Below are 13,973 nucleotides of genomic sequence, written 5' to 3'. Positions count from 1 at the left end.
TCTAGAGTTTTTTCAAAAGTGGATGTGCAATTAAATCTCTACTGAAATATGTTACGTTAAGTCGACCACCAACTTTTTAAACAACCTTGGAGTGAGCTTTTTTTCGGGGGGGGGGGTGTCTTTGCTACAGCTATTATTATTTTTCATGGAATTATTATGATTTCCTCCAAGGAATTTTCACTTTTAGGAGGCCTTTATCATATTCAAAAAGTTGTTTAAATTGGGCATGCACATCAGAACTGGTGAAAAATTTGATAATTTTGGAGTCTCACATTTGGATATCAAGAAATATCCTGTCACGGGAGGAGTCAGGACGCTACCACACGGAGAGTGTAATTAGTTACCTCACAGGGTTTATTGACATTCCTTCAATACCAACACATGCAGGTAGACGGTAGTGCTCCTCTTGCGGTCTGTCGTCGGGTGGGCCGTGGGGTCAACGACGAACCCGGGTTTCCTCGTCGTGCGGGCTGGGCGTCAGGCACTGGTCTCTGCAGACGGACCAAGCCGGGTTAGGATACATCTGTCTCACTCGCCCTGTTGTTTGGTGTGAGCCTGCCGCTTAAATGGGGTTGGGTTAAGTGGCACCAGCTGCCGGCGATCAACCCGTGATTGGTGGTGCGGCCGGTTTCCATGGCGTCTGATTGCAGACCTCAGGAGACTCCTATAGTACCACACTAGGTCAGTTTTTTCCCCCGTTGCCCGATTGACTTGAAATTTGGACATGCTCTACAAAAAAGTCAATCATGGTATGCAAATGCATCTAACTAGATTTTTTGCCATTTTGAATTATGTGAAAAATTTTTTTTGGCCATTTCTCCTAAATGCTGTGTCAGATTGAGACAAACTTTTCTGTGGATCATTATTCCTTCCCTAAAATGTATTGATATCTTATTGCGTGGTGGTTAGCACTGTCACCTCACAGCAAGAAGGTCCTGGGTTTGATTCCGCCCAGTGGCCTTTCTGTGTGTTCTCCCTGTGTCTGCGTGGGTTCTCTCAGGGTACTCCGGCTTCCTCCCACAGTCCAAAGACATGCTCTGGGGATCAGGTTAATTGGGGACTTTAAATTGCCCGTAGATGTGTGAGTGTGAATGGTTGTGTGTCTCTGTGTTAGCCCTGCGATTGGCTGGCGACCAATCCAGGGTGTACCCTGTCTATCGCCCGAAGTTGGCTGGGTACCCCCCCCGACCCTGTGTGCAGGATAAGCGGTTTGACGATGGATGGATGGATGCGCTAATGAACTTTGCAAGCGGTGTGGTTAATCTAGCAAGACACATAACTGAAGAATTAATTGGCCTGCCCTCACCAATATTGTAACATATGTAAACATTGAACCCCTGAACCCATTTTAATTTCGTTCTAACTCTACTCCACATGATTGGATCCTTTCCAATTTACACATGTTTGATGAGACTCTGGGCCTGAAGAGATGTAAAGAACGAAGGTGGCATTTCGAGAGGCTTTCATTTCTAAAATGGTACATCAGAATGTCGTGGTTATCACCAAGTCACAAATCATGTGTACTCTCTGCCTGAAGTGGAAATACCGTGTAACTATTGATTTTTTCCCATTAAATCTGCATTTTAAATCTGAAATTGTAGATGTAGTCTTGTGATTCAGATTTTGGCTCATGTATGGTATTTTGAGAGGCATTAATTGTGGAAAGGTACATCAGAATGTTCTGGTTATCTCTCAGCGACACCTCAGGGATGTGTACTATCAATCTGAAGTGAAATAATCATGTAACTATTGATAGTATCCTTTTAAATCTAATCTGAAATAGAAAGTTAACTGGTGAAAGATTTTAAAGGAAGTTGGCCCATGTATGACATTTTGAGTGGCTTTAACTTTAAGAATGTCCTGATTATCACTGAGTGACACCTGGAGGTGGTATACTATCAACCTGAAGTGGAATTGTTATGTAACTATTGATTGATACCATTCTCCTTAATCAGATCCCTCTCAAATGTTGCGCAAAATATATGCTTTTCCTGCACATCATCTCCGCTTGTCTACATGTAGCGGCTGGGCTGTGGCCAGGCCTAAAAGAAGTATGTCTAAGATGCAGTTTAGCCAATAAATGAGTGACATATATTCTCAGTGTCATAAAATAGATTCAGCCTTGGGATAGCCTTAGGTCTAGCTTGGTACATTCTCTACTCTCAGACCTGTTTAAGAGATGAATTTGGCCAAAGAGGTAAAACAACTGGACCCAGATCAGCCTGACCTCACAATCAGACAACCGACTGGCATGAAAGGGAAGGATAATATACATCCTCTAAACCGGTGGTCCCCAACCTTTTTTACCTCACGGACCGTTTTCATGTCAGACAATATTTCGCGGACCGGTCGAGAAGGTGTGCCGTGCACGGTAAAAGAACAATTGTAAACGTGAAGAAAAACGCCTGGTGACGCGTGGGGAATATGTCAGAGGGACGAGCGCACATAATTAGGAGAAAATCCGGTCAATTTTCAAAATAAAACATTTTTCCGAAAAAAAAAGAAAATATAAGCTTTCTGTGGTGCGGCCCGGTACCAAACGGCCCACGGACCGGTACCGGTCTGCGGCCCGGTGGTTGGGGACCACTGCTCTAAACCAGTCGGATCACAAAAATCTGTCTTAAGACATCCATCTTTCTAGAACTGCAAAACACTGAGAACCAGTGACGTGCGGGGAGGTCCGTGGGTGGGCAGGCACTGACTCTCAGTCAGATTCACAAATATATGAATTCAACAAAGTAGCATAAATTCACCATTCAACTGGCTGCTTGCACTTCGACTACTGGTTATGTTTCATATGCCGTATCGGATATTCTTTTATAATACGGGGAGATGTAATCAAGCTTTCTGATTGGTTGAGAGAGATCCACGGGGTGTACTGAATTGAGCCGTAAAATGTAATCGCGCCGATGATGGCTGCCACGGTGCTTCGGTGCTCTTCGTTTTTTGTTGTTTTTGTTGTTAATTATGTTTCCTCCTGCGATTCCCGGAGCTCTTTCACCAGAGATGAGCTCTTGAACATCAGTGGAACAACTCCAGCGGAGTTACTTCCAACTTTCCTGCTTTCTTCCGTGGAATTACTGGACATTATTATCAAAGGTGCGCTCACCCTTCGTCACGCGGTGAGAGAGCCGTAGGAGAGGAAAACGGGCCGGCTCGCTGGTGAGACTCTGCAAGCGTGGTTCTCGCACTACGCTGCCAGGCATCTTTCTCTCCAACGTGCGCTCACTGTGCAACAAACTGGACGAAATTCAGCTGTTGGTGAGGAGAGACTTCTCTACATCCTCCGTTTTGTGCTTCACAGAGACGTGGCTCTGCGGATCGATACCGGACTCCACGCTCCAGCTGGCGGGCTTCCAGCTGCTCCGAGCGGGCCGCGACACGGAGCTCTCCGGCAAGACAAAGGGTGGAGGAATCTGCTTTTACTTCAACAACAGCTGGTGCAACGACGTAACGGTGATCCTAAAACACTGTTCTCCTGATCTGGAAACTTTCTTCATCAACTGCAAACCATTTTATTCCCCCTGTGAGTTTGCTTCATTCATCCTGGTCGGTGTTTACATTCCGCCGGCGGGCAACGTGCACGAGGCACAGCGGACACTCGCCGACCAGATACGGCGCGTGGAGCAACCAACCCGGACTCTTTAGTTATTGTCCTTGGGGACTTTAACAAAGGAAATCTCATACACAAACTTTCTAAGTACAGTTTATTAAATGCCCCACCAGAGAGGAGAACACGCTGGATCACTGTTACACCACAGTAAGCAGGGCTTATCACGCCGTCCCTCGTGCTGCACTGGGACACTCTGACCACGTCATGGTCCATCTGATTCCTGCATACAGGCAGAAACTAAAGCTCTGCAAACCTGTGGTGAGGGAATTCGACCAGTGAGGCGCTGGAGGATCGTCGTGCGTGCTTTGACTGCACAGACTGGGATGGTTTCAGGACTGCTACTGACAGTCCGGATGAGTTCACCGAGGCTGTAACTTCCTACATCGGCTTCTGTGAGGACAGCTGCGTACCATCATGCACCAGGGTGAGTTACAACAATGACAAACCCTGGTTCACAGCGGAACTCAGAACACTACGCCTGCAGAAGGATCAGGCATTTAGGAGTGGGGACAAAGACTTGTACACAGAGTCAAAATACAAGTTTAGCAAGGCGCTAAACGACTGTACTCTGAGAAACTCCAACAACAGTTCTTAGCAAGTGACTCTGCTTCGGTTTGGAGAGGCCTCAAACACCTCACTAACTACAAGCCAAAAAAAACCCACTCCATGAATGACCTCCGCCTGGCAGATGAGCTGAACGAGTTCTACTGCAGATTCGAAAGACAATGTCCTGATCCCATCCCCCACAGCTCCACCAACCTGTCCCAGTCCCCCTCCCCTCCCTCCCCCAGCCCATCAGGGGCTCGCCTCTACATCTATATCACCTTCCCCTCCCCCACCAGCAACGACCCTCTCTATTCTGGAGAGAGACGATAACCGGCTCTTTAAAAGACAAAATCCCCGTAAGGCAGCCGGCACGGACTCCGTTTCCCCTCACACCCTGAAGCACTGTGCTGACCAGCTGTCTCCGGTGTTCACTGACATCTTCAACACCTCCCTGGAGACATGCCACGTACCAGCCTGCTTCAAGGCCTCCACCATCATCCCTGTTCCCAAGAAGCCCAGGATCACAGGACTCAATGACTACAGGCCCGTCGCCCTGACCTCTGTAGTCATGAAGTCTTTTGAACGGCTAGTCCTGACCCACCTGAAGTCCCTCACCGACCCCCTCCTGGACCCCCTGCAGTTTGCCTACAGAGCCAACAGGTCTGTGGACGATGCTGTCAACATGGCCCTCCACTAAATCCTCCAGCATCTGGACTATCTGGAACCTACGCCAGGATCCTGTTTGTGGACTTCTGCTCTGCCTTCAACACCATCATCCCGTCTCTGCTGCAGGACAAACTCTCCCAGCTGCACGTGCCCGACTCCACCTGCAAGTGGATCACAGACTTCCTGTCTGACAGGAAGCAGCACGTGAAGCTGGGGAAACATGTCTCAGCCTCTCGGACCATCAGCACCGGTTCCCCCCAAGGCTGCGTTCTTTCCCCTCTGCTCTTCTCCCTGTACACCAACAGCTGCACCTCCAGTCACCAGTCCGTCAAGCTCCTGAAGTTTGCGGATGACACCACCCTCATTGGACACTTCTCTGGTGGGGATGAGTCGGCCTACAGGTGGGAGTCTGACCATCTGGTGTCCTGGTGTAGTCAGAACAACCTGGAGCTCAACGCTCTGAAGACAGTGGAGATGGTTGTGGATTCCAGGAGGAACAAAGCCCACCCTCCCCTATCACCTTGTGTGACTCCCCCGTCACTATTGTGGATTCCTTCTGTTTCCTGGGCTCCATCATCACCCAGGACCTCAAGTGGGAGCTGAACATCAGCTCAATCACCAAGAAGGCTCAGCAGAGGTTGTTCTGCTGAAGAAAGATGATGATGGTCCACTTTTACACGGCCATCATCGAGTCCATCCTCTGCTCTTACATCACCGTCTGGTACGCTGCAGCCACAGCCAAGGACAAGGGCAGGCTGCAGCGTGTATCACAACGTCGTGATACACGCCACCACCTGGGAGGACCATCTGGCCTGTCTTCGGAGGGGGATGGAGCTCCGCCGGGCTGGTCTCACCGCAAACCCCCAGAAATGTCCCCTCGGCCTGGCAGAAGCAAAGTACCTCGGATACCTGGTAGGAAGGGGTCTAATCCAGCCCCAACCAAACAAGGTAGAGGCGGTCCACAAGGCACCCCGCCCACACATCAAGACGCAGGTACGAGCCTTTCTGGGGTTAGCAGGGTATTACCGGTGCTTCATCCCTAACTTCTCCTCTGTAGCCAGTCCCCTAACAGACCTGACCAGAAAAGGACGACCTGAGACGGTGGCTTGGAGTTCCGAGGCGGAAAAGGCGTTCCAGAACCTGAAGGAAGCTCTCATCTCCTCGCCGCTCCTGTATGCCCCGGACTTCACTCAACCTTTCATCCTCCAGACCGACGCCTCCGATACCGGACTGGGGGCCGTCCTGTCCCAAACGAGGGAAGGCAAAGAGCACCCAAAAGTATACATCAGCCGGAAGCTGTCCGGGGGCCGAGACGCGATACGCCGGCGTGGAGAAGGAAGTCTTCAGAGACCAGTGCCTGACGCCCAGCCCGCACGATGCAGAAACCCGGGTTCGTCGTTGACCCCACGGCCCACCCGACGACAGACCGCAAGAGGAGCACTACCGTTGTGGGGTAAAAAGAACAATATTATGCTTTGGTATGTAGTGCAATAAAAGCTCTTATAAAATTATAGATACTTGAAAAAAATACTTAAAGTAAAAATGCTTTGCTATGCACTTGACTAGTTTGGCTAGACCTACTACGTTGTGTGTTCTGTATTTTATCTCAACCGCATTCTTGCCGTTTGTGTAATTAACGTGACTTGTGTAACTTTTCAGTTGAGCATCCTGGCTGTCGGGAGGAAATGGAACCCGAGGTACTTGGTGAAATTTCCACCCTTAAAAGCGCAAGTTCGCCTGTCAGGACTTCAACACCGACACCACCACCACCAGAATCTGCTCCATCAACTGCGAGTGAACCTCGGCGTATTACAATTGGTAAGACATGAACACCAGAGTGAAAAGAAATTTAATTAATATATATTTATTGTAGTTTATTGTATTGTTGTTGTTGCGGCCCTGGCTGAGATGCAGGCAGCTGATGAGAAGCAGCAGGAGTGGCTGGAAAAGATGGAGGGCCGCCGTGACCGGCGCTTCTAACTTATGATGGAGGATGCCCGTGAGGCAAGGCGGCATGAGGCTGATATAACTCGCCTACATATGGAGCAGTCTGCGAACTTTAATCAGGCCTTCCTTAGCACGCTCACTCGGCTGGTGCAGGCGTTTAGTCGCCCCTACTCTGTGCCATGATCGAAATAGTTAGTAATGTTACTTTACATTTGCAATAGCTGATCTTCCAAGGTTTTACCCTAATCATATGATTTTTAAAGTAACCTATTGCAAAACAAAAATCTGAATTTAATTCTTTAGCGTTTACATATTATAAATTGTTCTCCTAATTACACGTACATAATTTATAAGTACACTAAAATTACCAAAGGGTATGCTGTAAATTGTGTACGTGCACTGTCACGGTGTGGTTCACTTCCTGTTGTATTTTGTAGTTTTCTGCCACTCGTGTCCCCGGGTAACTTCACTTCCTGCCTTGTCCCGTCATCCCCGGTGATCGTCTAATAGTTTCCACCTGTGTCCAATCACCTGCACCTCCCTTGTGTATTTAAGCCGTGTGTCTCTTGGGTCACTTGTTGCGTCATTGTCTATTGTCGTGGATGTCCGTAGTTTCCTGCCTGCTGCTTTTTCCCCTGGTTCCTGTGTGTTTTTGCCCCTTGGCCTTTTGTTTTTGCCTTTTGACTATTAAAGTCTTTTGTTTTCCGAGAAGTCTGCGTCTGAGTCCTGCCTCCTCCACGCATCCCCTGACAGAATGACGCGACCAAAAAAGGACTCAGCGGAGTTTTTTCCCCTGGAAGACTTCAGGGGAACCTGTCTGGCTATGGGTGGTCCACGCAGTCTCCAGCGGGCCGCCCGTAATGGTGGAACGGTCCTCCCGGGGGTTCCAGATCAATTCATGTACTACTCGGTCTCCCCTTCCGGAGCCCTCCGTAGGCATCTGGGTCGCCGCTCTCGCCATCCGCCGCCCACCACGTGGTCTCCAGAGGAGGAGGCCATTTCGTTGTCGTCCGGCGGCGAGACCCACTGGGAGCGGGTAATGGACCTTGCGGTCCGACTCCAGGCCACCTACGCTCTCCACGCTCGGCCGCAGCGCACAATTTCCAGTGCTGGGCCGCAGCAACATCCCGACCCCGCTCGGTCGCAGCGCACAATGTCCAGCGCTGGGCCGCAGCGATTCCCGGCCTCCCGACCCAAGCCCACGACCCCTGATCCGACGCCCCGATCCAGGTCCACGACCCCTGATCCGACGCCCCGATCCAGGTCCACGACCCCTGATCCGACGCCCCGATCCAGGTCCACGACCCCTGATCCGACGCCCCGATCCAGGTCCACGACCCCTGATCCGACGCCCCGATCCATGCCCCCGACCCCCGAGCCAGCAGCATGATCCATGCCCCCGACCCCCGAGCCAGCGCCACGATCCATGCCCCCGACCCCCGAGCCAGCGCCACGATCCATGCCCCCGGTACCAGTGCCACGATCCATTCCCCCGGTACCGGCCCCACGATCCATGCCCCCGACCCCGGTACCGGCCCCACGATCCATGCCCCTGACCCGACCAGTACCGGCCCCACGATCCATGCCCCCGACTCGGCCAGTCCCCGCTCCGAGACTCTCAGCCCCGACCCCGACTCGGCCAGTCCCCGCTCCGAGACTCTCAGCCCCGACCCCGACACGGCCAGTCCCCGCTCCGAGACTCTAAGCCCCGACCCCGACACGGCCAGTCCCCGCTCCGAGACTCTCAGCCCCGACCCCGACTCGGCCAGTCCCCGCTCCGAGACTCTCAGCCCCGACCCCGACTCGGCCAGTCCCCGCTCCGAGACTCTCAGCCCCGACCCCGACTCGGCCAGTCCCCGCTCCGAGACTCTCAGCCCCGACCCCGACTCGGCCAGTCCCCGCTCCGAGACTCTCAGCCCCGACCCCGACACGGCCAGTCCCCGCTCCGAGACTCAGGCTCCCTCCCTCCCATCCCATGGTCCTCTCCCACCCTCCCGTTGCTGATTTGAGGGCCGTCTGGGATCCGGCCCTTGAGGGGGGGGCTATGGGGTGGGTTATGGGGGGGGTTGAGCCGACTACTGCGGACGTGTTCCGTGTCCCCGAGCTGGAGCCGCCGTCGACTGCGGACGTGTTCCGTGTCCCCAAGCCGACGGCGACTGCGGAGGTGTTCCGTGTCCCCGAGCCGCCGCCGAAATCCGCGGACGTTTCCAGTGTCCCCGAGCTGCCGCCGAATACCGCGGACGTTTCCAGTGTCTCCGAGCCGCCGCCGCCGACCCCGGAGGTTTCCAGTGTCTCCGAGCCGCCGCCGCCGACCCCGGAGGTTTCCCGTGTCTCCGAGCCGCCGCCGACCCCGGAGGTTTCCCGTGTCTCCGAGCCACCGCCGACGACCCCGGAGGTTTCCCGTGTCTCCGAGCCACCGCCGACGACCCCGGAGGTTTCCCGTGTCTCCGAGCCTGCCATTCCAGAGACGTTCCGTGCCCTGCAGTCGCCGCTCCGGAGCCGGCCGTATGACCGTCCGCCAGGCCGACCACCGGAGGCTCCCAGGCAGTGTGCCTGTCCGCCGGGCCGCCCGCCAGAGGCTCCCCGGTCGTCTGGCCGCCCGCCGGGCCGCCCGCCAGAGTTTCCCGGGTGGTCCGACCAACGTCTCGGGTTTCCCTCCCTCCCACCCCTTGTCCGCTCTCTAGTGTGAGCCGTCTGGAATTCGGCCCTTGGGGGGGGGTACTGTCACGGTGTGGTTCACTTCCTGTTGTATTTTGTAGTGTTCTGCCACTCGTGTCCCCGGGTAACTTCACTTCCTGCCTTGTCCCGTCATCCCCGGTGATCGTCTAATAGTTTCCACCTGTTTCCAATCACCTGCACCTCCCTTGTGTATTTAAGCTGTGTGTCTCTTGGGTCACTTGTCGCGTCATTGTCTATTGTCGTGGATGTCCGCAGTTTCCTCCCTGCTGCTTTTTCCCCTGGTTCCTGTGTGTTTTTGCCCCTTGGCCTTTTGTTTTTGCCTTTTGACTATTAAAGTCTTTTGTTTTCCGCGAAGTCGGAGTCCTGCCTCCTCCACGCATCCCTTGACATGGACAGTATTATGTAAAGCGTTACCAGATTGTCCATTTGATATAGCCCCCCAAAATGAATTATACCTCATGTTTAAACACCATCTACATAAGATGCAGCGGCAAAAATATGAAGAGGCAAGGTAAAAGTAAAAATTATTTATTCATTTTCAATAAAATCAAAACTTAACATTTATACAGGTGTACAACAGATTTAACTGTTCAAATAACGCATTAGACCCTCGCGTACATCCCTGCCCTCCTCTGCGCCCTGTGCCTGTGGAACCACAGGCTCCGCAGCAACAGGTGAATCCCATTCGTGCTGGTAATCCTCTCCATGCCTTTCACAAAGATTGTGCAGAGCACAACAAGTCAACACCATGGACTTCACCAATTCGATGTCGCTGTCATTCCTCTTCATAAGGCACCGCCACCTTCCTTTGAGTCTCCCAAAAGCATTTTCCACCACCACTCGAGCCCTGCACACTTTTTTGTCAGATCAGTTGTTCTGTCAGCCGGCCATTGTCAGGGAATGGTTTTAGGAGCCAATAACAGATGTATTATCTAGAAAACACAAATCAATGTTAAGGTTAAAACTAGGGCTTAATTTCCAACCCTTTATTCTAAAACAGAACCTCAAATTCGTCAGAACTAGTTCTCTATACTACACTCAAAAACACACCCTCATGTTCACTTGAAGCATATTCATTAAATTATTACCATCATTGTAGTGCAAGTTATGTAAATGCATAGAGCTAAAAAAACAACCAAGTGCTATGAGATGAATTTAAAATGGCATTTGTAAAATGCATTAGAGGCTTCTTAGTTGATTTAATGGATCACCATGTGTCTCCCTTTACAGGCATAACATGAACTACCGTATAACCCACAGTATATGCGCAAGCACAGTGGACTATCATATATGACAGCATTAAAAAGTATAACACACACAAATATATTTGTCAACAATAACCGATATGGGACAAAGCACAAAGTATCAGACAACATATTGAAAAATGAATGGTCCAAAAGAGGCGAGTAAATAAAAACATGTCTTGCTAACTGCTTTACTGCTGTTATTAGCGAGCTAACGCTAGCTTGATCAGCTGGATGACGAGTAAACAGGAGGCTTGTTACGTCCCTCACGTCAAAACGGGACAACGTGGACCGGGACCTCCCCACGCACACCTTAGACGACTAGTCGAACAGACGTCTCTCCCTGCGTCATGTGACTCACAACAACTGCCGGCTGCTCTTTCCTCTACGTTGGCTCGGCGCCTTTATTTTTATTTTTGCTCCGCGCGCATCTCCGCAACTCATTGAGTGACGTAATAATCGCGCGACACAACGAAACGATAATGAAATTCGTTGCTAACGCTTTTAATAATCGATTTTAATCGATTTTATCGATTCGTTGTTGCAGCCCTAGTTAAAACAATGTCACTGTGATGGTGGGTGTGTTCAAGTCATTTAATTATTAGGGCAACTATAATACACCAGATGAAAAAATACATAAAGTATTATATAAAGTATTATAAACATTGTAAGTGTTACCCTTGGACACGAAAGAATATATAAATGTGTTAAAATATCTAATATACCGCACCAGAGAGGGAACTTTGGTGTCATTAAAGTACAAAGAAAAACTAGCTTAAAAATATAACTATTTTCTCAAAATAATCAATCATTAACCACAACCAGTATTGCACTTGAAATAATATAGGAATCAACACATTCATGTGAGAGTTTAATAATCTTAATAAGTAACCTTCATAGTGCGTAAATGATGAACAGACTGTAGTTTACAGTTAGCACAGTTAAAATTTGGTTTCACAGGCAGGGCTTATTGTACTTATTTTTTTAGTTTAGGATTATTTAATTTATAATAATGTAGTTAGCACATACGACAAAATACATTAATACATGACATGAAAAAGATAGCTTAGCTCAAGCTTACCCTCTTGCGCCGTCGTGTTTGTCTTGCCTTGTCTTGACTAACGCGGTTGTCTGTCTCGTCCCAGCTCCTTAAAACTTCCCGAATTCGCTTGTATTTTTCCGCTGTGTTTTTCCTTGCAGCATGTAGCCTTTGCTCAAACAAAGATTGTCGTCTCCTTTTTGACAAACAGCCACATATCGAGAAGCAAGAACAGGATCGGCTGTATGTCCTCCATTGTTGTTTGCGGTTAGCTTTCAGTTTTCGCGCGATCGAATGACGTCAATGTACTTTCCGTCATATACCACGCCTATCATGTGACGTTATCACTACTTTCTGGAATACACCACGCCAAGTAAGGGTACTGTTGGCGGTGGAAACGCTCGCCAAATCATGGTTAACAGACCCGACCCGTACCGACCAGACCCGTACTGTACCGTACCGCTCGTGGAAACGCACCATAACATTCCACCGGTCACTCTGCTTCATACTGCACATGTCACTTTAATTGTAATTTTTCATTTTTCTGTCTGTCACGCACCAACCGCCAAGACAAATTCCTTGTATGTTTGACATATTTTGCCAATAAATGTTTCCTGATTCCTGTTACCTGTTTACATTGATCTGAGCATTCCATATAAGTGCGGTGATCAAAATAACAGTTGGTTGTCATTTGTCATTTCAGTTTTCAGCTCAGTGGCGATTGCCTAAAAACAGCTCGGAAGCAGCACAAATGAGCAGTTTTGAGAAATGCCAATCATCAACCAAATTCTGGCGCTTGTGCTCACACACGCCCCCTTCAGGCAGGCCGAGGTACTGGCTCTGCTTCCGCAGCAGTGAGGAGGCAGGAAGGGAGGCTGCCAGTCCAGCTGCCTCCCTTACTGCTTTTTAACTGCGCCATTATGTCAGATTAGCAAAACATACGTGAAATACAGGAACCAGACTATGGGATGTGAGGACATGTGATAAAACTATGTACAAACCTGTACAAACATTACATTGGTGACATATAGAGACATTAATTGCACATGCTCAAATTATTAATAAATTAATTATGACGTCGCTGCCGCCTCCCCGTATTTGAACAGGAAAATACACAAATTCAGCGATTTTGACTGTAACAATCAGCGGATCGATTGGAATCTAATAATCACACTTCTATCACAGATCAGTGGATTTTTTAATAATTTCTTTTCACATTTCATGACACAAGGGGAGGCACTGCCTCCAGTGACCGCACGTCACTGCTGAGACAGTACAAACTGTCACTCTTCTTACCAAGTAACTCAACCATGTAGTTCTGTTCAGCTGCAACAAACCTTCCAAATATTCAGCGGCCCGCTAAATTTACTTTAAATTTAATCCGCTGCTGTTGTCCTATAAATAATTTCCCGTGGCTCTCATTGGAAACATTTTACTCTAAATTTGGATGGAAAAAGGAGCTGTCCCATAAGACAGCACTCACCCCTCAAAGTACCCCAATCAAAGCAAACTCCACCAAGACCTATTTATTGTGGATGGCGTTACAAAGGTATTCCGTTTCTCCCCCCCTCCCTAAACTTAATCAAGGGATGGAGTTAGGAAACAAGGGCTAGTAGATAAAAGTGTTGCGAATGGTAATGATGCCAAGTAATGATTTCCCTGGAGGAAATTTGATCTATTGCCACGGGGGAAAGATGGAGAAGAAAGGCCTGGGGGCGGGGCGGCGTGGGGTGGTGGGGCACCACATCAGCATTTCATGCAGCAGCACCTAAGCCAGAGGGGAGAGACCAAATAATGGAGACGAAAGATTTTCTGGCAGCCTGGGTGGCTCTCTCTCTCTCTTCATCCCTCTTCTGTACAAGGAGCAGATAGCAAATACAAAGGCAGAATGCTTCGGGGGGTAATGAATATCTGGCGCAATTTGAAATTAAATAGCTGAAAGGTATGATTTAACAATGTTCAAAACACAAAGTGCAAAGTAAACAATAAATAAGACGTGTTTGTGTCAGGAGGACCAAAAAAGGAGGCAAAACTCTTCTTTCTTTATTGATCCACTCATCAAAATGAATGAATGAATGAATCTGCTTTTCTGCTCCTTCTGACAAGGCTGGAAAGAATAGAAATCAAATTAGTTAAAGGAACAGTCCTTGTAATTGCAGCTTTTCAACCTTTTTCCTGTTCCTTGAATGCAATACTAAAACTTTTCTTAAATGCTAATTCTTAGACTTTTTTTTCTCTC

At 49.4% G+C, this 13,973-nt stretch overlaps 1 protein-coding gene across 3 annotated transcripts in view; it reads right to left on the bottom strand.

Moving 5' to 3' along the window:
• LOC120817967 (uncharacterized) overlaps positions 1-13,973 on the bottom strand; it is a 48,576-nt gene that overhangs the window by 17,004 nt on the left and 17,599 nt on the right. For 2 of the 3 annotated variants that reach the window (XM_078101393.1, XM_078101392.1), the window contains one exon: positions 345-491. Coding sequence is in view for 1 of the 3 variants with exons in the window: in XM_078101390.1 (XP_077957516.1) it covers positions 8,474-9,232 (759 nt within the window). In the remaining 2 variants the exon portion in view is untranslated. Of the gene's footprint in view, positions 1-344; positions 492-7,543; positions 10,384-13,973 lie in introns of those variants that run through there. The other variant, XM_078101390.1, reaches the window with a different exon arrangement.

The sequence above is a fragment of the Gasterosteus aculeatus genome, chromosome 4 (assembly GCF_964276395.1).
Source record: "Gasterosteus aculeatus chromosome 4, fGasAcu3.hap1.1, whole genome shotgun sequence".
In the NCBI taxonomy this organism is placed as follows: Eukaryota; Metazoa; Chordata; class Actinopteri; order Perciformes; family Gasterosteidae; genus Gasterosteus; species Gasterosteus aculeatus.
This window is presented reverse-complemented; position numbering and strand designations above follow the sequence as displayed.